Genomic DNA, 26,889 nt, shown 5'->3' with positions numbered 1-26,889 from the left:
CACAATCACCTAGAGACAAAAAAAAACACTCAGACTCACTGACTCAACTTGAACACTCACTAACACTCACTCAATCATACTCACTCACTCGCTCACACTCGCACTAACATTCACAACCAGGCGTAAGAAGGGTCATATTAACTTTGGAGGGGGATCATTTGGTTGGAAAATGGAAGTTTTAATGCTCTTTTAAAAGTTAAAAGTGTTCATAGGGCAAGTAGTCTCCCCAGGCCTATTTTCCCAAATGCATTGGGTCAAAATTTTTAGATAGCTATTTTTTTTAATAGTCCAAGATTTGATAACAAAACTGGGGTCGAAACAACCCCCCAGAGCACAGGGCAAGTGTTGTAATTTATGCCCCAGGGGTATGTAAGGTTTTGATGGAAGGGGTGGTCGTATAATGGAGTAGACTTATTTTGTTGGCAATTGAAAGTTCTAGTTCCTTACTTAAGAGTCAAAAGTGATTGGAGGTCCTCCGCACCTCCGCCCTTTTTTTCCAAATAAATCCAATCGAAATTTTGGTACAGCTACTTTGTTCAAAATGGCTCAAAGGTCATATAGCGATGCCTCTGGGGTTGGCGTATCCCCCAGAGCCTGGGGGTATGAATTTTAGGTTATCCCCTGGGGGTATATAAAGTTTTTATAGAAGGAGTGGTTGCGTACACTTTCATAATCACACAAGGACTCAAACACACTCAGAGTCACTGATTCACTCAAACTTGAACTCTCACTCACTCACACTCGCTCAATCACACTAACTCACTCAATCACTCTCGCACCAACATTCACACCCAGGCAGAAGAAGTGGGGATATACAGTTCAGGGGGGGGGGCTCATTTGATTGGAAATCAGAAGTTTTAATGCTCTTTTTGAAAGTTAAAAGGGATCAGAGGGCAACTAGTCTCCTCCAGGCCTATTTTCCCAAATGCATCAGATCGAAATTTTGAGATAGCTATTTTGTTCAAATAGTCCAAGATCAGATAAAAAGTTATGGGGTTGAAACAATCCCCCAGAGCACGGGACAAGGGTTTTAAGTTATGCCCCAGGGGATAATGAAGGAGACTCATTTTATTAGTAACTGAAATTTCTAGTTTCCCTTTTAAGAGTCAAAAGTGATTAGAGGTTAATTTGACCTCGCCGAACGTCCTCTTTTAATTCAATTCAATTCAATTTATTAAAATAAAACTACAATATAACACCAATAATAATAAAGATCCTGGAAGCGAACTTGTTGAGGACCATAACCACAAAAAATTGAAAATGAAGAAGAGAGAAAAAAAAAGAAAAGAGAAAACATGAGTAACTAAAGCAAATTGAATAAGAATTTAGAGAGTTATAATATCAAAATTTTAGTACATTGCTATACAGCGTGCGAAAACTTGTGGATAGCTCGACACTGGAGGGTATTATATTCCATTGAAGTATAGATTTATAAATGGGGGATCGCTGGGCGGAACTAGAGACAAACTTGGGGACAATGAAGGAACGGTTGGATGAACGGAGACAGAGGCCTTCAGAATTATTAATATTAAAATAAGATAATAATTGAGGAGGGAGATTTTTATGATAAGCGGAGTATGCAAGGTATAGATTTAATTTTTTGATGATTTGTTCAAAAGGGATAATACCAAAATCGGAGTACAAGTCCTGGGTGGGATATAGTCGGGGCAGCCGAAAAACTGCTTTGATGGCACGGTTTTGGGCAGATTTTAATTTATTGGTAACTGAAGGAAAAGTGTTGCCCCAAACAGATCCACAGTATGAGATATATGGGTAAATAAAAGAGTAATAAAGGGTAACAAGGATATCGGGAGGAAGAAAATAATTCGCACGATTAATCATACTTACCTGTCGCAAAATTATGGCTCTGATGTAGGCCACGTGTGTTGCAAATGATAGGGAGGAGTCTATGTGAACACCAAGAAACTTGGCAATTTCGACTTGTGGGAGGAGATTGGTAGAATATTTTAGGCCAAGTGCTTGCTGAGCTTCATTTTTTTTGTAAGGGGTTCGAAATAATACAACCTGACTTTTCTTGATGTTAATGGTCATGCAGTTAACTAGACACCACTCCTCTACTCTATTCAGAAGGGTTTGAGTAGAGGCGACAACGGATGGTAAATTAGGACCAGTGATGAAAAAGTTGCTATCGTCAGCGAAAAGTACTGGGTGCACTGATGGACCCAGGTCCGTAACCAAATCATTAATATAAAGGAGAAAAAGTATTGGACCAAGAACAGAGCCTTGTGGGACGCCCCTTCGGACAGGTAGGGGATGTGAAGTCAACCCGCCCAGACTCACACTCTGTACTCTACCAGAGAGATAAGAGCCAAACCATGAGAAAGGAACTCCACGAATCCCTAAGTTGTTGAGTTTACTTAATAGAACACTGTGATCAACCATATCAAAGGCCTTAGAAAAGTCCAGAAATAAGCCCAATACAGTATTTTTAAGGTCAAGTTGGGAACGTATAAACTGTGTGGCGTCTATTATTGCATGAGCAGTTGAAAATTTGGAACGGAAGCCATATTGATGAGGAGAAATCAACGAATCTGAAGAATGAATCCCAAATAAAAAGGGAGAAAGACGTCAGAATATAATTCTCTCGAGCACTTTAGATATAACTGGGAGAAGTGAGATTGGACGATAATTACTTATCTCAGACGGATCGCCTTTTTTATGAATCGGGATAACAATTGCTGATTTAAATATTTCTGGGAAGACTCCATTGGTCATAGACAGGTTTGCTATGTCCACAATGGGTTCACAAACATAGGAAGATACGGTCCTAAGAAGCTTATTACTTATGCCAAAGAAGTCAGGTGTACTACTATTAGAGAGACATTTGATAACTTGAAGCACCTCTTTACGATCAGTTGGAAAGAAAAACATAGATCCAGGATTCTTGCTAGGTTGTACTGACTGGGAGAAAGAACAGGAGTTAGCATTTGGAATATTAGTGAAATAATTATTAATAGCATCTGGTACTGAACTTGGGTCAATTAATCTGCCACTGATGTCCTTAAGGTTAAGAGGTACAGATCTTGGACTTCTTTTTTTTGAAAGAATTTCATTTATTGTTGACCAAATTTTTTGCAAGTTCCCTTTGCAATGAGAGATTTTCGAATAATAATAATTTTTTTTTGCTTCCCGGACAAGTTTGGTATATAAATTTTTGTATTTTTTATAATTAGTCAGGTCAATAATGTTACTGGTTTTGCAAGCTAGCTTATATAGGTCATTTTTTCGGTATGAAGAGGTTATTAGGCTATTAGACATCCAGGGGCGTATATGGCTAGTTTTTCGGTTTGATTTACGAACTGGAAATGTTGAACTGATAAGATCACTCAGTCCTTGTGTAAAACCATTTGTGGCTGAATTAACATCCTGACAATCCAAAACCTTGGACCAGTCAAAGGATTTCAAACGATCCGTGAACCTGTTCATATTCACAGTATTATATATTCTATTATACGTAGGGGTTTTAGTTCTAGAGGGCTGAGTAGTTGGTAGGGAGGGTAGCGAGAGATAGATTGGAAAGTGATCTGACAGGTCAGAAAATATTATTTTGGAGGACAGGTGGTTTCCCAGGGAAGTGGATACAAAAATGTTGTCAATTACAGTAGCTGTAGACCTCACAGGATCAACTCTAGTAGGAAAAAGGATTGTGGGAAGAAGACCACTTGAGGTGAATGTTTCAAAAAAGGTATCACAATCATTATTATTGCTAACATTTAGTAAATTACAATTGAAGTCCCCAAAAACTATTGCCTTCTTTTGTGGTAAATTGATGAAACTAGAAAAATCATCAAATAGGTTACAAAAGAAAGGGGTCGGAAATGAGGGGGGCTTATAAAATAATGAAAAAATAAAAGAATTCTCGTCAACACTTATGTCTACGATTATTGAATAAATGCATCTATTATTTATAGGTTGCGAGAATAAAGATTCACAGTCTAATAGCCTGGTGAATTTCAGACTTGACCGGATGTAAAGAGAAATGCCGCCAGAGGACTTGGTTAATTTTCTTTCAATATGAATAGCTTGAAAACCAGGGAGGGAAAATTCATTCTTATCATCAATTTCTGAAAGCCATGTTTCCGTTATTCCAATTACGTCGAAAGGGCAGTAACCATTAATTAAAACTAAGTCTTTAAAATTAGCCCACTTATCCCGTATACTTCTGATGTTAAAGCAAATTACATTAAGTTTGGTCTCTTCCATTAGCTTAGGTTTCACATTTTTTACAAAATCAAAAGTGTCGAGATATTCACAGTTAATTTGGTTTAAAGGGCTATCGGGGCTAGCTAAGGGGCTGGTGGGCAAATTATTTTGGTCATCGTAATAGTTAAAAACAACATTATTACACAGTGATAAATTCGTGAGAAACGTAAAATCTTGTACGGTGCACATTTAAACATCCATTGTGGTCTGAGTTTCATTATCTCCTTGATTAAAATATTGGAAATCTTCTTCAGCCGACGAAATATCATTGGTGGTAATTTTGGACTGGGATGGAAAGTTTGCCGTTTTTTTCTTAGATTTCTTGCCTTTGACTAGGGCAGTGGCATCGATTACCGTCTTGGGGGTTGTGGCAATTTCAGAGCCTGCATTGATTTGATTTGCAGTTGAGTCTACAGGCTTAACTAGCTTTGATGTGGAATCTATGTCCTTTTTCATGGAGGATAATTGAGAGATAGCTGTTTCTAATATGTCATCACCTAGGAGTTTAGTGATAGCTTTCTTCTTGAGAGTATTTTTGGTTTCCTCAGCTTCATTACTAACCTCAATTAAGTGACTGACTGTGAGATAAGTTGCAAGCCTTTGCCATTCTTGGCTATTTTTAGATGAATCTTTTGGAGGGCAGGATGTTGAAGTAAACTTAGGTAAGGGATGGGGGGAATGACTAGAACCTTGAGTATGAACATTATTTGCCTCTTTTGGAAATGATACTGTCTTTGCATCTGCTACAGCAACTGTTGCTTGGCTTCTACTGGGCCGATGGGGTGTGGGTTGCCAAGGGATTCTTGCAGCTACAACTGAGTAGGGTAGGTTCATTTTATCAGATGTTCTAAGGATTACAACTCGCTTTTGGTGAGCTGGGCAAGATTGTTTTTGGAGGGCTGTGTGTCCCTTCCGGTTACAATTTCTGCAGAAAGGGTCTGACTCAGGGCATTCACTAATTGCGTGGCCTGTTTTCCCACACTTAAGGCAAGACGGATGGGACTGTTTGCAGTGTTTTTTGCTGTGGCCGTTGGCTAGACAAGTGGAGCATTGTAGGGGCTTAGGCTTATAAATCTTGTAAAAAAGAGACATACCGTACAAGAATATTTCTCCGCTTAGCTCAACTTTGCAGGAAATGAGGATTGAACGGCTAGGGTGAAGAAAACCGTCTTTGTTTAAACTTAGCCTTATAGCAGTTGAAGGATTGATGAGAAGACCTGAAGAATCTATTAGTTCAGTTTGTAATTCCTCCACTTTTACACTGGTATCAACACCATACAGCACATACTTTTGTAACTTTTCCACATCTTTTTTTGTGGCTAAAATTTTTGAGCCATCAAGAATTATTTCTTTGGATTTTGACAGGACATGGTCTGCCGCCTGAGAAGACGTAAAGTAAATATCAATAGACTCGTCCTGCTTGAAAACAAGTTCAAAATTCACCTTGGTGATCAGAAAGACAGCTTTCCTAATTTGCATTATTCGATCTTTTGAAAAGGGTTGGCCATTGGTTTTCTTGATTGAGACAGTATAATAATTGGGGTGATCGTTAGCACTTGTTTCTGGGACACTTGAAGAGAGGGGTTGCACTATCGTTGGTGAACGAGTTTCATCCTTTTTCCTCTTTTTGCCAGGCGTCTCACCTCTTTCATTAGAGTTAGTTTCGGCTAAGGCCTGAATTCCTGACAAGTGGCTAACAGTTTTAGATCGCGTAGTTGGGGGGGTTCTAGGAAGAGTTTTATAGGTAGGTCGGAATGGCGACCGGCTAAGGGTTTCAGTGGGAGTATCCTCCTCGGGTGGTAGCCTTAGGGGCTTTTTTCCCGTCATTTATTCCGACGAGATACTGCAGATTCACAAACTTAATCACAGTTTTTAATCAGCGATAACACCAATATATTCAATTATACACTAATAATAACTCACTGTGTATGAAGTGAGCAATCCCTCACAATTAAGTCCGCAAGTTAATTGCGCAATCACAATACAGTACAAAAAGTAATCCGATTAGGTTCATAAGCTAGTTCCTTTTAGTTCAGATACTAAATTCATACTGATCGAAAAATTTTCCCCATCTGATCGAAATTTTTTATAGCAATTTTGTTCAAATAGCCCAAAGATCATACAACGATGCCTCCAGGGATGTGAAAACTTCCGAGAGTCCAGGGGTAAAGATTGTCAGTTATACCCCAGGGGCATATAAGGTTATTATGGAAGGGCCGGTTTCTGCACACTGGTTATTTCAGAAGCTTCAAATAACCCTCCTGCAAAGGAGCAGTTAGGGTTGCAAGAGTGGCAATAGCAATCAATATAGAGGCAAAATAGGTTCATTCAATTGCGGAGATTTGATATTGATGACTTTCAATTTGTACCCCCTTGCTATATCTGTGCATAGTGCAGAAAGGAGGTTGATTGAGAAAGGGGAAGTCATCAATCAGATTTTGAGCAAAAACTCCTCAACCCACCGCTCTTTACACTAAAGTTTTTTTTTATTGTTTAAAAAGTAGAGCTGTGAGAAAGGGTCAAACTTTAGTGCAAAAAGCGGAGCATTGAGGAGGGAATAGCCCCTTTCATATAAGGAGTAATTCATGTAAATTTTAAGTTTTAATGTCGCTCTTTACTTTCTGTTGAAAAAGATTTTGTTTTATTGAATTTCTGAATGTTTTTGAATTACTGTTTTACAAAAAGAAATTACTTAAATGCCAAAAAAAACTCAAGAATTTGAGAGTCAGAGCACACTTTTGTTTCAAACATTTGACTTTCCCTCCACAAAAAATTTACTTGACGCTCCATCGAGTGTTCAAACTGTGCGGATTTTAGTTGTGACCATTCAGGGTCAAATGTGGATATATGCTTAATGCAAATTACCTCTCCGAAAGAATGGTAATCATTGGTAAAATTAAAGTCATATATATCCTTTCGTTATTGCATTAAATAATTAAAAAGAGGACACGAGATACACAATAAAACAATATATAAAAAATAATTTACAAAAAGTTAAGAGATATAATAATGTGTGGCCGCATGGCTGTATCCAGGATTTTTTTTTCGCGGGGAGGGATACAATAAAAACTTTCAAAAACGCATCAAGAATTTATTTATATTAAATTTTATTGTTTTTTACGAGTCAGACAAACATTTTGTCGGGGGGGGGGGGGGTCAAACCAACTAGCCCCCTCCCGCCCACCCAATTGTTGTATTTAAGGGATATTTTATTTTGTAATAGTTACCCGATTAAATTCTCCGATAAAATAATAAAAAATAGACGCATTAAACACGACAATAGGATTATTGGAGTTTCGCAGTGCTTAGAATTAAATGTGTCTGAAAGTTTCATTTCTTTGTCTGATTTATCAATTTTGGGGGAGATGCTTAAACGAATTTTGAAAAAATTCGATGAGAATGTTTCCGTTCTAATTAGCCCTCTCCCAATCTTCTAGGGTCACTGCTTCGATACAATCACCCCTGGGAAAAAAAACCAAATAAACACACATCCGTGATCATGCTTCTGGCAAAAAAAAAAAAAAAAATCGAAATCCCACATTTTTGTATATAAGAGCTTGAAACCTCTACAGCAGGTTTTCTGGTATTCTGAATCTCATGGTGTGATTTTCATTAAGATCACTTGATTTCTTAGGGGCGGTTCCCCCTATTTCAAAAATTAAGCTAATTTTCTCAGGCTCATAACTTTTGATAGTTAACATCAAACTTCATGAATTTTATATATTTTGAATAAGCGACAAAATTCGATTCTTTTGATATATTTTCGAATGGCCCTCATCCAGTTAAATTTCAAATTGGAATTGATGAACTAATTAGTTTTGGAAGTAGATTCAAAAGGGTTAAGACCAGTGGCTTAATTTCGACAAAATCCTGGGGAGGGGTAAAGTTGGAGCCACATAGTACCATAAAAGTAAACACACACTAAGAAAACTGCCCCGTTTCTGTGGATGCTTTAATTATGCATGCTTACCATAGTTTTGACAAAATTTCTGAAGAAACTAAATTTCAGCAGGGGAGGGGGCAAAATACAGTCTGGAGGGCAAATCGAGGTCTTGGAGGGGAAGTTTTTCCCCTGTCCTATAGGAAATTACGCCCCTGGTTAATACATAGAGGTATTTTGAATCATTTTTGGTGATTTCTTATCTTTTATCATATCTTTTATGGTGAGTTTTATCGTAGTCATTCTGGTCATTTGCATATAAAACTAGCCCAAAATTTAGGTTGTTTGCATCGAACAAAATATGCTTTTTCTTTTCCATTTATTAAAATGCCTTATTATTTATAGAATAGAATCGGTTTTATTTGCACAATCTCTCGTAGTCATAAAACTAAATGGTGCTTGTGCTTACAAAAAAAAGGATTAAATCAAACGACAAAAAAAATCAGAAGACAAATAGGATAAAATCAACAATCATAATTAGACATCGTCCTATTATTTACGAAGATTCCATATTCCTTTCAAACTTCTTCAGATGATGCAAAATAAAGCTATAAGAATTCTTGGTACTTCCATCGTCCTCCATCACTTTTTCAGAAACAGAAAGTTTGTTTTTAATATTTTAAGCCTTAGTCAATTTATAGATTTCCAGTTATCACTTTGGTATAATGATATTCAGTCCTCAGAGAATTATTTTTATTGTTCTTATTTTACTGTCACCCCCTCTCGCTCTCTCGCTTTTTCTTCAGCTCGTTTGGAATATATAGACTGCCCTCAGAGAATTATGAAAGAGCTAGATTTTTAATGAGACTTCAAATCCCTTTTATAAGAAAGAGATTTAAATTACATTATAAATTTTCAGATCTGAATAGCGTATCTCTTTTAAAGAAAATCTAAGAGAATACATTATTAACACCTGATGACAGGGCTTTTTCATATTGTTTAATTTTTTAAAGTATCGTATTGATGATTTGCCATGCCTTTTTAGCCTCCTTTGTCCCCATGTATCTCTTGTGCTAAATTGTCATGTTTTTTGTCTTTTGATTTTTTGTCTTTTGATTTTGTTTTTCTTCTCATTTTTCTCCAGTTGAAACTTAGGAATCACAAAGCTACTTTTTGCTGCGGTGGTACCAGACTCAATTGTTAAAGTGATAAAAGTTATAAAATTATATATAACTTTATTATATAAAGTTATAAAATTTATGTGACACTAAGTAGCCTTCGACTCGAGCTTAGCTGCGTGTCGGCTCCATTTGAACATTTTTGTTTGTCGGTTTTGTGTGTTATAGATGTTGAACTTCGATCCTGACTTCTCTACCATTAGTTCTCTATGTTTTGTTTTATTAATTTACGTTTGTTTGCTTTTTTCCTTTCTTCTTCTTTTCTTTTCGTACCTTATATTTTTTTCTTGATGAATGAATGAATACTGTCACCCGTTACGAGCAGTGCTCTTTTAGGGTGTAGTTAGTTTACAGTGTGGGATTTGTTTTTTGTTAATAAACGAATTGAATTGAATTGAAATATTGAAACTTGAAATTTTGTTTCTCCTGCCGTTTCTTTTTATTATGTAGTGTTTTACAATATGCCCTATTTAGTCCTTATCTAGGGTAGGTTAAAATCCATTAAATTGGTTTTTCGATACCCGGGCCGGTGCTCTTTGGGGTTCAAATCGGGACAGCAGTTTTCAAATTTCGTGGCCCAAATGGATCTCAAGTCGGTATATCAGTTTGCTATTCCCGGTACCTTAGGAAACCCAATAAATTGGATTTCAGTTTTGACATATTCTTTAACCCTTTCAGACCTGAACCAAGAAGGAGTTGCGTAAAAATTCTGAAAATAACAGAGAGTGATCCTGGAGGTTCAACTAGAACAGGTTTATTTTTTTTTAATTTTTATTTCATTCCATATCCAAAGTGTGAATGGTTACCATATGGTCACGTCAGGTATATACAGATACTATTTTAGGTGAAAATTTGTGAAACAGTTGCGATCTGAGTTCAAACCAGTCGAACTTTGCACTTCGAACACATGATTCGACTGGTTCCACCCCTAACGCACTTCTCATAGCGACACCTTCCCTTTTCAGTCGTATCCGGAAAATGCGAGGTCTGGTCAAACCTCACTGATTCCGAAGGCATCCCGTCTCGCGAGGTAGTCGTATTGCACTTGGTCACTGATAAGGATGGTATTCCAACTCGAGGACTTTGAGATACGCCAGTAAGAACCAACCCACGAGCAATGTCCATTTTGAAGTGCAGCAGAGACATGTGCTGAACATTGATCTGCTTACACTGTCGGCGGTGTATCAGCCAGGCGTTGTTCACAGCCATGTTAAAGAAGTAGTACACAATCCTCATATACCATTTCTTAGAGCGAATGTCAGTCCTGTAAAGCTCCAGGAACATGTCAGCAAGATCTACGCCCCCCATTGATTTGTTGTAGTCACGGACGATTCGGGGGCGATCAACTTCGACGTATTTCCGTGTTGTGCCATCCCATCTCTGACACTTATCAATTGGGGTGACTGCACAGTATGAAGAAGCCAAATGGACTGGTTTGTTGTCATACCATTTTACTACCGATACTTCTGAATGTCTTTCAAAAGGGAAGTCCACTGACCCTCGTACTTTCTTCTTCATGTTGGCGTCCGTATCTAGAACAGCGCCCCTCATTCTGTTGCTGCGTATCATACCACATGACTCGATGCCATATTCAACCCGGAGCTTGTGAATGAGATCGATGCCAGTATAGAAGTTATCAAAGAACAACTTGAAGTTCATGAACCTTGGCAGATTTTCTACAAGCCAAAGGACAACGTCAGTACCTTGGCCAAGTTCAGAAATTTCAACAGCTCCTTTTCCTGTATATATCTCTATGTGATACACTATTCCGCTGATGCCGGCTCTCGTGAAAACTTTTACACCCCACGAGTGGGGCTTGTCCTTCAAGTACTGTCGAAATCCAATTGTTCCTTTGAATGGGATCATCTGTTCGTCAATACTTTGGATCTCTTCAGGGTCTTTTTTTTTCAGATTCTCCCTGAATGCGTCGTATAGTCTTCTGATCTTGAACAGTTTATCATGACCAACCTCCCCTTTCGGTATCATTAAGGTGTCATCGCAAATGTGGAAAAAAGAGCCACCGGGGAATATCGTATTCCATTCTCCCAGTACATTCTAATAGCTGGAAGTTTGAGAATGCTCATAAGCATTTGAACTCCAAGAAATCTGCGCAGCTCTTCAAGGGAAAGTTTCAGAGCAAGATTCTTCTTTCTCATGGCATTCAGATTCGTTTGGTCCACAATGTTTGAAAGAATGTCTTCTGTGATAAACATTCGGAAGAGATCAAGGGGCGTTTTTACCTCGTCATAGTGTGGCATAGAACCCTTCCATGTAATATTTCGAGGTTCGGGCTCCGTTTTTATCCACTTGTATTGCTTTGCCTCCTTCGCTACCTTCTTTTTTGCTACTGGTTTTGCCGTGACCTGAGGAGCATCAGTTGGAGTTACTAGACCGGCCACTGCTTGGGAAGGAGCATTTTTTTTTAGCTCTTGTAAGGACAAAGGGTTCAGCAGGTGCAGTAAATGTTGCTGACTGTATTGCAGAAGAAGCTGACACTGGTGCTGATGATGTGCTTGAAGAACTGTTTGACGTTGTTGTATCATTCAAGCCCGGGAGAGGCAAATCGAATTGATCCGTGTCATCGCCATTGTCTAACTCGAATCTGCCAAGCATTGCTAAAGGGATGCCGTCTGTGTGGTCGATATCCTCTTCATCTCTTCCGTCTTCATTGCCATAACAGTTGAGAAAACGTAAAGGCTGAAATTCTTCATCTGGATTGTCTGGTGCCCAGTTTGGGTCGTCGTCGTCGGAAGAGATATCGAGATCTGAATCACAATCAGGTATAAATAAAAGCCTTGCTGCTTCTTCTGCAGTCATTTTCTTGGTAACTCTTCTACTTCTTTCCTTGATCAGTCTTTCTTCCAAGGGGTTGGGACCATGACCTCTCATGGAGTCAGAGCTCGTGCTTGGATCAGCTGAAAAGAAATTCAAGGTAAGTGCATCACTTAATAATAACAATAATAATAGTATATTGCAATAAAATAGGCCATTGGCCTCAACACTTGCCTGAGCCATCCCACAAAATAGCTTTTTTACCCTTGTTTCAGTAAAAAGGAGGAACAGAAAGAAAATGTGCCTATTCCCGATCATAAAAAGGACTTGCTGCCTCGTTTGCTGTACAAATCTGCCTAGGTATGGTTTGGCACTGAATGCCTGACGTGACCATTTGGTAACCGATCGTTAGCAACCTTGTTTGCGGCTAAACTACAGCTCAGAATTAGACTAGTGATATCTCATTCGAAAGAACGCATTCTTAGCTAAAAAATAAGATCATAATCAGGCTCTGAACTTACCAGAAACGTCCAGATCATTGAGGTCGAAATCTGCACCTTTCCTCTTTTTCGACATTTTATGTTTTGTCTAAACTTGGACGCTCGCTCGACCGCTCAGGTAAAGCCTTGAGGGACAATAAATTCAAACGCGACAGAGTCAAGGAAGCGCTATCTAGTGGAAAAGAAATCACGGTTGTGACTTTGTCGAGTCGAGAGAAAAAAAAATAGGAGGCGAGCGTTATCCGTATGGTGACCACAGGTATGAAAGGGTTAATTGGTTTCCAAGAGGATGAATGAAGTTATCTCCAGCATTTTTCGTCGGCTAAAGGAACCACATATAGTTTTTTGCACGCAAAAATATTTAGGTGCTATGGTTTCATATTGGTTTCATATGGTGCTATATGGTGCTATGGTTTCATATGGTTTCATGCTATGAGCCAACATATGGCTCTTCGGGGGATGGTGGTGCTTCTTTGGGACAGACATTTGAAGCCCAGGGCTGCAAATTCATTCCCTTTGGAGGCGACAAAAATAGTTTTCCTCTTTTCTTCGTTCTACGAAGAATAAAGTTAGATAGAATAGAAGAAGAAGATGATAGAGAAGATAATAAAGAAGAATAGTTTTCCTCTTTTCTTCGTTCTACGTTCTACGAATAAATTGCTCTACGATAATACATAAATTGTTTGCTTGTATTATCAGACTTACTATCATGTTACCTGCAATACATTATCTCAGAGATTTTTCCGTACCCCAATGCTAACAGTCGGCATCTCAATTTTAGACACCTTTAAATTTTTACCTTTAAATTTAATTTTTTAGTTTCTACCCCAACATTACATCCACAGAGGTTCGTTTGGGTACAGGATTTTATACTTTAGTTTTACCGTGTAGGGTGCCTTGGTATATTTACTATGTTGCAATTTTTTGTAATGATAAAATCATAGCGATTTTTCAAAGTAACATTTTATTTCTACTATGTAACTTTTATATAATAAAATAGTTTTAGTTATATCAATAACTAAAATTGCTAGGGTATTACACCTAAACAATTATTGTAGAAGATGATCCTTTATCATTTAAAGCATAACGGGTATGAATAATTTCTAGATTTTGTTAGAAAAAAATCGTTTCCATGAAACTGATAAATATAAAAAGGGATAAGTCCAACATTTAGCCAGATATTTTGCAACTACGTAATCGACCAAGCTAATCTTTTGTTCTATAGCAGCTTAAACGATAATAAAGTTGCTAGGCGACAAATTATGGGAATCACTAGAGATTACGAAATAGATCAAAAGGAAATAGCACGGAGGAAAATTTATTTTACTTCCAAGAAATGGATTTGATAGAGGTATGGATTGTTTCATGGCGACCACCTCACAATGCTAAAAAGAGTCACTGAATAATGATTTGATATAACAAATAAGATACTGGGGATTTATAACACTTTTCCTTTCATGAATAAATCAAAGAAAATTAGCAACAGGGTAGGAACTTTGATTACAAAGTAACACTGCTGGACGTGGTCTAGCCTTGCTCCACCATCTAGTCAATCAACATTCAATCAAATTCGCTAATACATTCAAATGTATTTCACGTGAATTCCCACTAAATACAAACGAAATAAAAATATAGGAAAACGGGTATAATATTTCAAATTAGACAATGCAACATTAGACAAGCAACATTCAATCAAATTCGCTAACACATTCAAATGTATTTCACGTGAATTCCCACTAAATACAAACGAAATAAAAATATAGGAAAACGGGTATAATATTTCAAATTAGACAATGCAACATTAGACAAGCAACATTCAATCAAATTCGCTAACACATTCAAATGTATTTCACGTGAATTCCCAGCAAATACAAACAAAATAAAAATATAGGAAAACGGGTAAAATATTTCAAATTAGACAATGAAAAGAAAAATTCACTGATAATAATAAAAGTTCGAAAATCTCCACTTTATGTTTGGAAACCTTTAGTAACAGCAAAAGAACAAACAAAAAAACACAAACTAAATGCCAGTCTTTTTTTTTTTTTTTTATGATTTATTTGATTTAGTCTATTGTTTTCCCATTGATAAAGGCTTCCGGACATGAAGCCCTCTTATTGTTTTTAATAAAAAAAAGTTTTGTTTTGTTTTCCACTTTCTAGTGTTCTAATCTTAGTTTCAAGACTTATCTTTATTCTTCTAAACGTTTTTCTATTAAAAACAAAAAAAAATCCAACAACTTGAATATTCTTTACTCTAAACTTTTGTTAAGTCCACCCAACTTACTAGTACTGCTACCAAGATGAAAGAAACACAGCTGTGCCAATTCACGGAAACGTAGGGTGAATAGTAACGCAAAAAGGTATTTTTAAAATCCGGGGGAGCGATTTGTTGTTCTTTTCAATTTTTTTAATGAAAATACCAAAATCGCTATTTTTCAATCTAAGTAAACAAACAAAAAAGATATTTCTTGTAATCCACGGGAGGGGCCTACAAAACAATCGAGGGCTAAAATTCCCCCCTCATTGAAGCCACTGATAAAGCCACTCACTTGGTTATATTTCTTTGTACCAATCACCTTTTCATTCTCACTTTTTTTTTCATTAAATATGAGTTATTACTTGACCTGAATAAAATCGGTATGACTGGAAATAGCATCTTATTGTTTAAATCTTACTTGAGTAGACGGAAGCAAATCGTGGTGAAAGGGTCTTCAACTTCTGTAGCTAATGGGACAACATGCGGAGTATCTCAAGGGTCTATGCGATGTCCTTTTTTATTTTTAATTTTTATCAATCGAATTAGGTATTATATGTCAGAGGCAGGTATAATCTTTTTGCAGATAATACTCTTCTACTTGTTGCTGCGCCATCGGTTAATCTACTTTTTGGTAAAATGAGAAAGGCATTGGTCGAGTTTATTGAGCGGACAGATTTTGATCTTTTGACTTTAAATTATGCCAAAACTAATTACATTTTATTTTCTTGGACATCAATTATTGATACTAATTCAGAACTAATTGTATATGGTAATCAAATAATAAGAGTAAGGGTAACAAAATATTTGAGCTTTATGATTGATGAAGATGGACAACACACTTTAGTGTTGGAAAACACACTTTAGTGTTATTGCTATTATAGTTCCAAAATCGTCCAGATCTCTGGGCGTGCTTCGCCAAGTAAAAGACTTAGTTTCAAAGAAAATTATTAGATTACTTTATTTTGCTGTTTTTTTTTTAACCGTATTTTTCCTATGATTGTCTATATGGGCAAGTAATTTTGTGTTTCAAAAAAAAATTCAGAAAATTCAAATTAAAGCTGTCAAACTTTTGTCACAGCTCAAAATATTAACAATATTACATTAAGAATCAACTTCTTGATATTTCAAAAACTAGAGATTATCAAGTTAGTATTTTCACATATAAATATCTTAATAATTTGCTTCCCTCTTCTTCCGAAAATCTTTTTTCCATTAATAGTGATCTCCATAGTCATGATACACGACGAGTATCGAATCTAGTACATCAATTTAGAATAACGACTAAAGCTTCTTTTGTGATAAAAAACTTTGTAGTAGAATAATATAAAATAGTATTTTTTAGAATACCTAAAATAGAAGATTCTCACCTGCTGCCAACAATTCCTTAGTGATTTTCTTAGCAGGTGCAGCAAAACTTTTTTTTTTTTTGTCTTATAAAATTATCATATCTTAAGTTATCTTACCTTTTTGTTGTCAAGTTAAAGTTTTTTTCAAGTTCAATGGGTTTTATTACTATATCAAAAACTAAGTTACACCTAATAAAAATACTCAGTCCGTTCCTGAACCCCGGGATCCGAAATCGTTATCTTTAGGGTGAACCACCTCACAATAGTATTAAAATAAAATAAAATTTTATATTTTTTTTATCTAAAATTGCCAGGGGTCTCGGGGAACACAGAAAACATTGCTGCAAAGTCATATTTATGCCGCCAACGTTCTAAAAATAATAACTATTTTCTAAATCGGGCCTCCTTCCCCTAAAATTATTTAAATCCGCTCAAAAACAAAATCTTGGTCTACTCCCTGTTTACATCCCTTGTTAAAAACTATCACCAAATACTAATAAAACTATCACAAATACTAATAACTATCACAAAAACTATCACTAAAAACTATCACAAATACTAATAATCACCATTTAAAGTATAAACATAATGCTGAGAAAATGGTATTTGATTACTTTTTTTCATGAAAGGAAATGATATTTGCTGAATTGAAAATGTCATATAAATAAGGACCCCTCCCCGAACAGATGCTGAACACATGACTGCATTCGGGAAATAAAAATCACATTAGAGAGGTAAATTACGTTAACTCTAAGCTTAGCCAGAATTCTATTTGGAGGGTATCCAATTCTTTTCAAGGAGGACTAGTAAGGAACTGAATTTTTTCATTTTCTTTTGTATCTACACGAAAGGAAAAGTAACCTTTGTATCTACGAGGAGCCCTGAACGTTTCCGAGATCCTCGGTAAAAAAAAAATGTTTACTATTTTTTTTGTGATATTAAATTTGAATCTACGGCTTTTAAGTAACCTTTGCCTAACTTTAGAAAAAGAGACGTGGAAGGACAGTACAAAGCATATTTTTCGAGAACTAAAATGTTTTTCATCTATTCAACCCCCAAGAAAAATTATTTTAATTACGTCACCCCTTGACTAATGCGGACAATTTGATTGGATGCGTTTGGGGAAAAGAGGGCATAGAAAAGGAGGGGGCTTGACGCCATCCAATCATGTTTGACTCTTAAAAAAGACACTAGAAATTATTATTCCCAATTGAATAAGAGCCCCCTTCCCGAAGTTTATAACACCACCCCTTTTATAGGAAGTGCTTCCGGAGAAAAAATGGAGCTTTATGGCCTTGTGGCTGGTGGGGGGGGGGCCAGTTGCCGTCATATCACTCTTGACTCATAAAAAGAGAACTAGAACTTTCAAGTACTAATCATTTGAGTCCCCTCCGATGTTTAAACGACCACCCTTTCCGTAAAAACCTTATATGCCCCTGGGGCACAAGTCGCAACCCTTCCTCCGGGGGGGGGGTATTTGCACCCCGAAGTTTTGTCATCTGATCGTTGGAATATTTCAAACAAAATGGCTATCTCAATATTTGGATTGGATACATTTGAGGAGAATAGGGTGGGGGGTATATGCCGCCGACACTTTTGATGACTCTTAAAAGGTACATATGAATTTCAGTATCAAACCAAATGAGCCACCTCTGATTTTTGTACAACCACTCTATACAAAAAAACCTAATCTGCCCCTGGGGCATAACTTACAACACATCCCCAAGCTCGGGGGGGCTGTGTTGACCCCTGAGTTTTTTTGTTAGATCTTTAAACTATTTTGAACAAAAGGGCTATCTCAAAATTTTGATCAGATGCATTTGGGGGAAAAGCGTCATTGAGGGAGGGGTTAGTTGCAATTCAATCCCTTTTGACTCTTAAAAAGGACATTATAAATTCCGATTTACAGTAGAATGAGCCCCCTCCGAAGTTTATACTACCATCGTTTCCATAAGAACCTTATATGCCCCCAGGGCACAATTTACAACACTTGCCCCCAGAATTTGGTGGGCTGTGCTATCCCTGGAGTTTTTGTTATATGACGTTTGGTCTTTGAGCAAAATGGCTGTATCAAAATTCAATCCGCCACCCTTGGGGAAAAGGGGGCTGGCTGGGGGGTGGCGGGTTACTTACAATCGGATGTATTTTTGACTCTTAAAAAGGGAATTAGAACTTTCAATTTTCAATCATTTGATTCCCCTCCGAGGTTTATACGACCACTTATTCCATAAAAACTTTATATCCACCAAGGGCATAAGTTACGACCCTTCCCCTGGGCTCTAGGGGGGAGGGGATAACTAAGTTTTGTTATGTGATCTATGGACTATTTCAAACAAATTAGCAATCTCAAAATTTTGATCGAATGTATTTGCGGAAAAGAGAGTTTGTGTGTGCGTGGGGGGGGGGGCGGGGAGTAGATACCATCCGATCCCTTTTGACTCAGAAAAAGGTAACTAGAACTTTCAATTTTCAATCAAATAAGCCACCTCTGAAGTTTATACGACCCCCCTTACATAAAACCTTATATGCCCTTGGGGCAAAATTTAAAACACTTCCCCCCGGGCCTAAAGGTTTTGTATTGACTCCGGAGTTTTTATTATCTGCTTTTTGAACTCTTCTTAACAAAATGGCTATCTCAAAATTTTTATTAGTTTTGTTTGGAGGAAAAGGGATGGTTGCCCTTCGGTCCCTTTTGACTCTTTAAAAGTGAACTAGAACTTTCAATTTCAATAAAATAAGTCTTATCTAATGTTTCTACGAGCATCCCTTCTATAAGAACCATATTCGTCACCAAGACATAAATTATAACGCCTACCTCCGGGCCTTGTAGGGTTGTGACGATCCCGGAGTTTTTATTATCTGATGTTTGGACTATTTTTAACAGAATAGCTATCTCAAAATTTTTATTGGATGGATTTGGGGGAAAAGGGCGAGGGAATAGTTGCCCTCTGATCTCTTTTGACTCCGACAAAGTGAACTAGAACTTTAATTTCCAATCAAATGAGCCCTCTCTGAAGTATATACGAGCTTCCCTTCTATAAAAACCATATATGCCACCAGGGCATAACTTAGAAAGCCTGCCCCAAGGCCCTGGGTGATTTTGTCAGCCCCAGAGTTTTTGTAATAGGATCTTTGAACTATTTAAAAAAAAAAATGGCTATCTCAAAATTTTCATCGGATGTATTTGGGAAAAAAAGACGTGGGGGGATTTTTGCCCTCTGATTTCTTTTGACCCATAAAAAGTGAACTAGAACTTTCAGTTTCCAATCAAATTAACCCTCTCTGAAGTTTATACGAGAATCTCTTCTATAAGAACTATATATGCCCCAAGAGCATGACTTACACCGCCTGTCCCCAGTTCGTGGGGGGTCTTGTCGACCCCCGAGTTTTTATTATCTGACGATTGAAGTGTTTTTAGTAAAATGGCTATCTCAAAGTTTTATCGGGCGAGTTTGATGAGAAAGGGGCGTAGGAGGGAGGGGGCTAGCTGCCCTCTGATCTGTTTCGACTCCTAAAAAGTGAACTAGAGCATCCCTTTTATACGAACCACAAATTACCCCAGGGCATAACTTTCAACGCCTGCCCCCGGACCCTGGGGGTTCGTGTAGACACCGGATTTTTTTTTGTATGATCTTTGAACTATCTTTAACAAAATGGCTATCTAAAAATTTTTATTATATGTATTTGGGGAGAAAAGGGCATGGGTGGGGGGCTAGGTGCCCTCTGATCTCTTTTGACTCTTGAAAAAGTCACATGAACTTCTGATTTCCAATCGAATGAGCCCCCTCTGAAGTTCTTACGATAACCCATTCCATATTAAGTTCCTCTGGAAAAAATAAATAAATCATAGGATGTTACTAAATTCATTCCCTATCGATCATTGGCTCAATCGTTTTTTCACTTTAACTTAGTTTTATTTTATAAGAGAACTCACTCCATATAGTTTTGTTTTGATGTTAGTATTTTGCTTAGGGATGCATGTCGGAAACGATTCTAGGGGCGCAACTCCGTGAGTGTAATTTTAAATGAATATAAAAGCAAGGACTTTCTTCTTGAATAGTAACTTTTTGCCCGAAAAAAAAAATAAAGAACGAAAAAAATAAAGAAAACGAAACAGTTAGGGTAATTGTCAGCCAAAAATTAGCCAAAACAAAGCATATATTTTGCCAAAGACGTTCGCTAAGCCATCTTCAGTGCAATTAAATAGGCTATTCAGATGAAAAAACTGGCCTTTGGATGCAATGTTAAAGAAAGCAAGACAGTAATTGAAATCAAAACACAAAATAGGAAAGGATTAGGCATTATTTCCCCATTCAAAACTGGATTGGGCACGAATTCAATCTATCCATCCCTACGGATGCAATCTATTTATTGATTCGATTTATGTATAACGATCTACTGATTTTTTTTTTCCATGATGAGAATGACAGGATCATCAATTGGAAGTGGAGAAATTAGGGTGGGGCTTGGGGGAAATTGATCTCCCTGATTCCCCCCTCACAAAGTTAAAATAGAATGTCTTTTTTGCCATTTTCATTGAGAAATAACTTTTGGGGGGATCATTGAAAAAAATTAAAAAAAAACAACGAAATCCCATGCCTATATCCTGAAAATACATTTTACTCCCAGCAATTCCGTTTTCACAATTACTTAGAGCATAATATGTTTTGCTCACCTAAACTTTGTGAATTAACGCCCCTGGAGAAGGATGTTTTTTCATAGGTAATGTATAGCCAATTCGGTCTCAGAGCCCCTTTGTAGTAACTTGTCATGACAAGCAGTTTATGCTCAAGCAGTTTATGCTCAGACTTTCTTCAATAGAAATTGCTCGTCTTCAATTCTGAAGCTGCCAAGTGTCTTAATATAAGCTTTTCCAAAGCCTTTTCTCAAGCTTTTCTTAGTCATAAAGAAAAGAAAATGTATTTATTGTGACATACCTTTTCAGCTCCCTGGTCCTTCATCCGCTGCAAATGAAAAAAAAAGACTTAGTTTTAGTAGAATATAGGAATTTGGTCCTTAATCGATTTTTATCCTTAGCTGGGCAAAAGATCTCTGGGGCAGATCTCCTTAGCTGGGCAAAAAGCTGGGCAAAGATGCAATCTTAGGATTAAAGCTTTGAGAGAAAGAAAAGATTGGTTTGTCTTCTTTCATGTGAGAAAAGCTGAGGAATTTCAACTCTGGAATTTCACACCATAAATGGCCAGTAATTTATTTATAAACTAGTTTGCCTGCCACTGATGGATCCAGGAGGGGGTTGGGGGGGCCTGGTTCCTCAAGATTTTTTTCTGGTACCCTCATTTTTTTCTGTTTTTGACTCTTTTTTTGTATTAAATTGTCAATTTGGTCAATTATTGACACCCTTGTCACATTGCCCCCAAGGTGTTGCTTATTGGCACCCTTGTCACATTTGGCCCCAAAATTTTTCTCTAGATCTTCACCTGTTGCCCGTCACACATTGCTCAAATCTCAAAGAAAGGGAATTCAAGGACACAAAATTAAAACAAACATGAAAAGTTATTTATTTCATTCCTATTTATTCGTTTATTTGAGTGCTTTTGAATATATACAATATTCTTGTTTTTTTTTGTCTGGTATACAAATGAATAAATAGGAGGAAAGTGGAAAACTGAATCTTTTTTTCGTTTTTTACTGTTATTAGTGAGTAGTTGTTTATGAAAGACAGTGTTTTTTTTTAGACATTTTAGGTGCGACAAATGCAATTTTAATACATTTCAGTATTCATTCAGACTTCGTCCAGTTAAGACCAGTGTTGAAAAAGGATTACATTTTGAATAGTGATTTCGGTTTTACGCAATAGAGTTAACTGATATGTTTTGTAAAAGTACTGGATCTAATTACTCAGTAATGAAGAAATTAAATTTTTTTTAGATACTTTTTCTGGATAATTTTAATGAGAAACAGACGAATTCTGGCACGTCTATAAATAAGAAAGGCAATTAAAAGGTAACATTTTTCGAATTATCCGATATCCCTGGAGGATTCGAAATTAGAGGACTAACGTTTGCAAAATTCAAAGTATATCCAAAATGGCAAGTTTGAATTGTGGATACTGTTCAAAAGAAAAACGGATCACACTACGCTGTTTTCTGTTGCGGCAAGCATGAATATTAACGGTTCAAGAATCTCAGCTTGAACCATACCAAGAAAATTTTGATGAGGCTGTGAAAAAAAAACCAAAGGAGTAGCAAATGCATTCAGCGATGTTACCACTTTTCTGGATATTTATTTAGAAAAGTTAAACTTGGATCGGGCTTTTCTTGTCTCCGTTGCGAACAATGCTCAAAAAGGACTTGAAAATCTGCAAAACGGTTTGAGAAATGAAATTGAGCAAAGGGTTCGTGACAACTTGTGCACGGTACCTTCTACAGGGCCTAGAATCATCATTTACAGAAGACATTGTCTGTAAAATCCATGATTCAATTTTGGTTGAATACTCGGCAAAGTTCACTGCTTTTGAAAAAATGATATCTGGACTCAAAAAGCAAATTGCATCTCTGGAACACAGAATCCAAGTGATTGAACTAAAACTTGATGATATGGAACAGAAAACGATAATGGATACGCTTATTTTTTAGTGGTTTAAAGCAAGCACAAGGATCCAGTGTTGACATGTCAGTGAAACAAGTTATTGGGGAAAAATTGGACTATCGGATATTGCAAATTCGCACATCCTGAGCGTTCGTCGTTTCCAGAATCCATCCAATCCAGTCTCCAACAATTCTTACGTGTCTCCCGTTTGCGTTGTGTTTCGTAATCTGGATGCTGCAAGAACGGTGTTCATGGCAAAATCGAAACTTGCAAAAAATGGTGTATTTGTGTCAGAGTACTTAACGAGAAAGCGCAAACACTTGCTTGATTTGGCTCGAAACAAACTTGGTTCTAAGAACGCATGGTCAATCGATGGAATGATTTTTGTCAAACAGGGTTCGAGCATTAAAAAATACGAAGTGCAAAGGATCTTATCGGTGAAGGATCATCAGCTAAATTACTGCTTTTCTCATGTTCAGTATGTGCAGTGCCATGTTCTCACTCTTTGTTTCTTTCAACCATTTTCCGCTTGCAATACCCTACTTTTTTGTTTCCTTTTCTCATTTATGCTCTTCACTTTTTTGTTTGTCTCTGCTTATAATCTTTATCAATTTCTACTTGCACTTAGGTCATGTCAGGGTCTCGTAATCGATTGAAAAATTATGAGGAAAATAGATTAGTTATTGATGATGTGTTTTCAGATGTTTGGTTTGGTCAGTCGGGATTTAAATTTCGATTAAAAAAGTACCCTAATGATGCTTCATACGTTGAACTTGAAGATCTTACTAAATGGGATATATGTAATGGAAATCCGTTACTTTTTCGGAACTGCCAAGGATTCCGATCGGCTAAATGTTCTTTGTTGTAGAAAATGGAGTGTCTTAAATCGCAATCATTGTTTGTAGGCCTATGTGAAACAATTTTGAGTAATGAGTACCTGAATGTAATGGATTTTTCTGTTCCAGGGTCCATGGTTGAATATAGGTCGCTCTTTTATGCAGAGAGGAGGACTAGCCGCTTTAATAAGAAGTGATGTAGATTATGAGGTAAGACATGAATTTTCACTCTGGCTTGAAGGTAAACTCGAAACATTGTTTATTGAAATAAGGTCGTCATGGTCAGAAAAGCTACTGTTTGGAATAATAGATAACTTCGAAGACCACACTGCCTTTCCATGACGAAAGTAAAACAGTTCAAAATAGGGATGATACCTTTTTATTGACAGTGAAATATAAAATTATTTAACTAGATATTTCGAACACATATACAGTGTTCATCATCAGCAGTAAAACTAAAAGACATGAATAAAAATAAACAGAATTTATACCTAATAAACTAATTACATATAGTTTATTGCTCTTATTTTTTTCAATGCAACAGCCGAGGCAAATCTCCTTGACCTTTTTGGTTCCGGTTCCGGTAATATGTAATTAGTTTATTAGGTATAAATTCTGTTTATTTTTATTCATGTCTTTTAGTTTTACTGCTGATGATGAACACTGTATATGTGTTCGAAATATCCAGTTAAATAATTTTATATTTCACTGTCAATAAAAAGGTATCATCCCTATTTTGAACTGTTTTACTTTCGTTTGGAATAATATATATAAAGTACCATCGTTTTCGAAGAAAGATTTTTTGATGTATTTGAAAGTCTTCTGTCACAAGTTACAAAAGAAAAGAAAAAGGTAGTGTTAATGGTAGATTTCAACATTGATCTATTAAATCTATATGATAGTGTTGATTTCCTTAATACAATGTTGTCGTCTTATTTTTACCCTTTAGTAACAATTCCAACGAGAATAACGCATTTTTCGCCAACTTTAAGATATAATATATTTGTTGATGGGCAGTTACTGAATGGTTGTATGGTCGATGTACTTGTTACTGATGAATCAGACCACCTTATGTTGATCAGTAAAATTGATAGTTTAAAGAGGAGACCACCAAAAGACGAGATTAAACATCGAGATTTATCAGAAAATAGTTTGAAAAATCTGGCTGTAAATTTGGAAAATGTTGATCTTTCGGAAGTTTTCAAATGGAAATGTGCAGAAAAGGCTTATAATTTTTTTATGGACATATTTCTAGCTGAGTTTCATAAATGTTGCCCCTTAAAGAAAGTAAAAAAAAAGATAACCTTCGGAAAGTATGGATGACGACTGGTATCCTTGTTTCTGTAAAAATGAAGAACAGGCTGTATAAAGATTATTTAAAAGACCCCACGAATGAGAAACTCCTGACTTTCAAAGAGTATAGAAATCGGCCAAATAAAATTAAACGATACGCTGAAAGAGCTTATTGCGAAAAAGAGTTTGAACAGATAAATGGAAACATGAAGCGGACTTGGAATAAAATCAATGAGTCACTGGGGCATAAAAAGGAAAAGTACCAGATTAACATGATGAATTTCAGTGAAAAAATTGTTAATGATCCAAAAGAAATTGCCGAAAATTTATGCAAGTATTTTTCAGAGGATTGTTCTAAGCTATGCCATGAAGCAGTTAAAAGATCAAAAAGTCCACCAGTCCCCAAACTTAAACCTCGTCATGTTACTTCTGAATTCCTTTTTACAAATTGTGATGAAAATGAAATAAATGGAATAATTATGAGTATGAAATCACAATCCTCTGGAGTAGATGAAGCATCGTTAATCTACTCCAGCAACAAAAACAATTGTTATTCCTATTTTGACTCATCTGATTAATTTATCACTTGACGAGGGAACTTTTCCAGAAAGACCTAAATTGGCCCGAGTGCTACCCCTTAACAAAGGGAAGTCAAAAAATGAACCGAGTAATTACCGACCCATTTCAATTTTACCTTTTTTTTCGAAGATTTATGAGAAAGTAGTTCATAAAAGAATGTATGATTACCTCCAGGTGCAGAATCTTCTATGTGATACCCAATTTGGCTTTCGCAAAGGACTTTCTACGGACCTTGCAATTCTTAAATTGGTTGACTGCTTTACTTTTAGACATTAAAAAGGCATTTGACACTGTTGATCATGATACATTACTCCAAATTCTTGAATCATTTGGTGTACGTAATGTGGCTTTAAAATGGTTTCATTCGTATCTTATTAATAGAGCTCAACTTGTACAAAATACAAATGCAACATCAGAGTGCCATCTTTTACCATGTGGAGTGCCACAAGGTTCAATAATGGGACCACTGCTTTTTCTCATTTATATTGACTATTTAACATATTATTTATCTGAAGCTAACATCATAGACTATCTATATTTATCTATCTATCTAAGCCCATATCTAACAATGACCCCTAAGTTCCAATAGACAAATCACTGGAGACTGAATTCTTACAGCCCAGTCCATAAAAAATTTCTCAAGTTACATTTCTTCCATCAGATTTGGCGATAAATTTTAAAAGCAAAATTTGGGTTTCAGCATTAAACCCTCAAGTGTATAAACACAGGGTATGTTTGTCAGACAGGTGTCGCGTTTCTCAGGCCATTTTCGTCCGTAACACGAATAAGCTGCTTTTATCGTTTGTGGCTGTCTGAACCTGCAACGAAGGATTTAAATTTCACTCAGAGTATCGGAAGATAAAATTCAAATGTCCTTTTATTTAGTCTTGGAAAACTTATTTGATTGCCCTGTTTATTGTAGAGCACTTTTAGCAATGGAGTTCGAGTTAAGTGAATATGAAATAAGTGTGCCGTTTCCTTATCGCTGATAATTAGAAATAATAGAGTTCGGACTAGTGTAAACAGATTTTTATCCCGCACATAGAGACTTGACTTTTAGTTAGTGTTTATGTTTTGCTTTAGATAGTGTGTACTCTTTTTCTCCCTTTTTCTTTTTGTAGTGTTTTTTTTCTGTTTTTGTTTCTGTGAAATGCCTGTTTTCGGTTTAATCACGAAATAAAGTATCTATCTATCTATCTATCTAAGCTAACATCATAATATTTGCAGATGACACAATTCTTTTTGTTGAATGTGAAAATCTACCTTCTTTATTAAAAAAATGGAAATTGCTCTGACTGAATTTATATCGTTGGCTGATTCACAGTATTTGACACTAAATTATGGTAAAACCAATTATTTTTATTTTTTAGAATCGTATCAGTCCAAAAGGACCTCAATTTAATTGTAAAAAATTATATTATAAATAGGGTAAAAACCTGTAGATATCATGGATTTATTATTGATGAGAATATT

General features: G+C 36.4%; 1 protein-coding gene across 3 annotated transcripts in view; it reads right to left on the bottom strand.

The window, feature by feature from the left end:
* LOC136033548 (metabotropic glycine receptor-like) overlaps positions 1-26,889 on the bottom strand; it is a 129,131-nt gene that overhangs the window by 11,621 nt on the left and 90,621 nt on the right. For 2 of the 3 annotated variants that reach the window (XM_065714289.1, XM_065714291.1), the window contains one exon: positions 21,097-21,123. The exons of the other annotated variant lie outside the window; for it this stretch is intronic. In XM_065714289.1, the coding sequence (XP_065570361.1) occupies positions 21,097-21,123 (27 nt within the window). The remainder of the gene's footprint in view (positions 1-21,096; positions 21,124-26,889) is intronic. 3 annotated transcript variants of the gene reach the window in all.

This window comes from Artemia franciscana, chromosome 12, assembly GCF_032884065.1.
Source record: "Artemia franciscana chromosome 12, ASM3288406v1, whole genome shotgun sequence".
NCBI classification, from domain to species: domain Eukaryota; kingdom Metazoa; phylum Arthropoda; class Branchiopoda; order Anostraca; family Artemiidae; genus Artemia; species Artemia franciscana.
The sequence above is the reverse complement of the archived record's forward strand: the minus strand, read 5'-3'. Positions and strand labels throughout refer to the sequence as shown.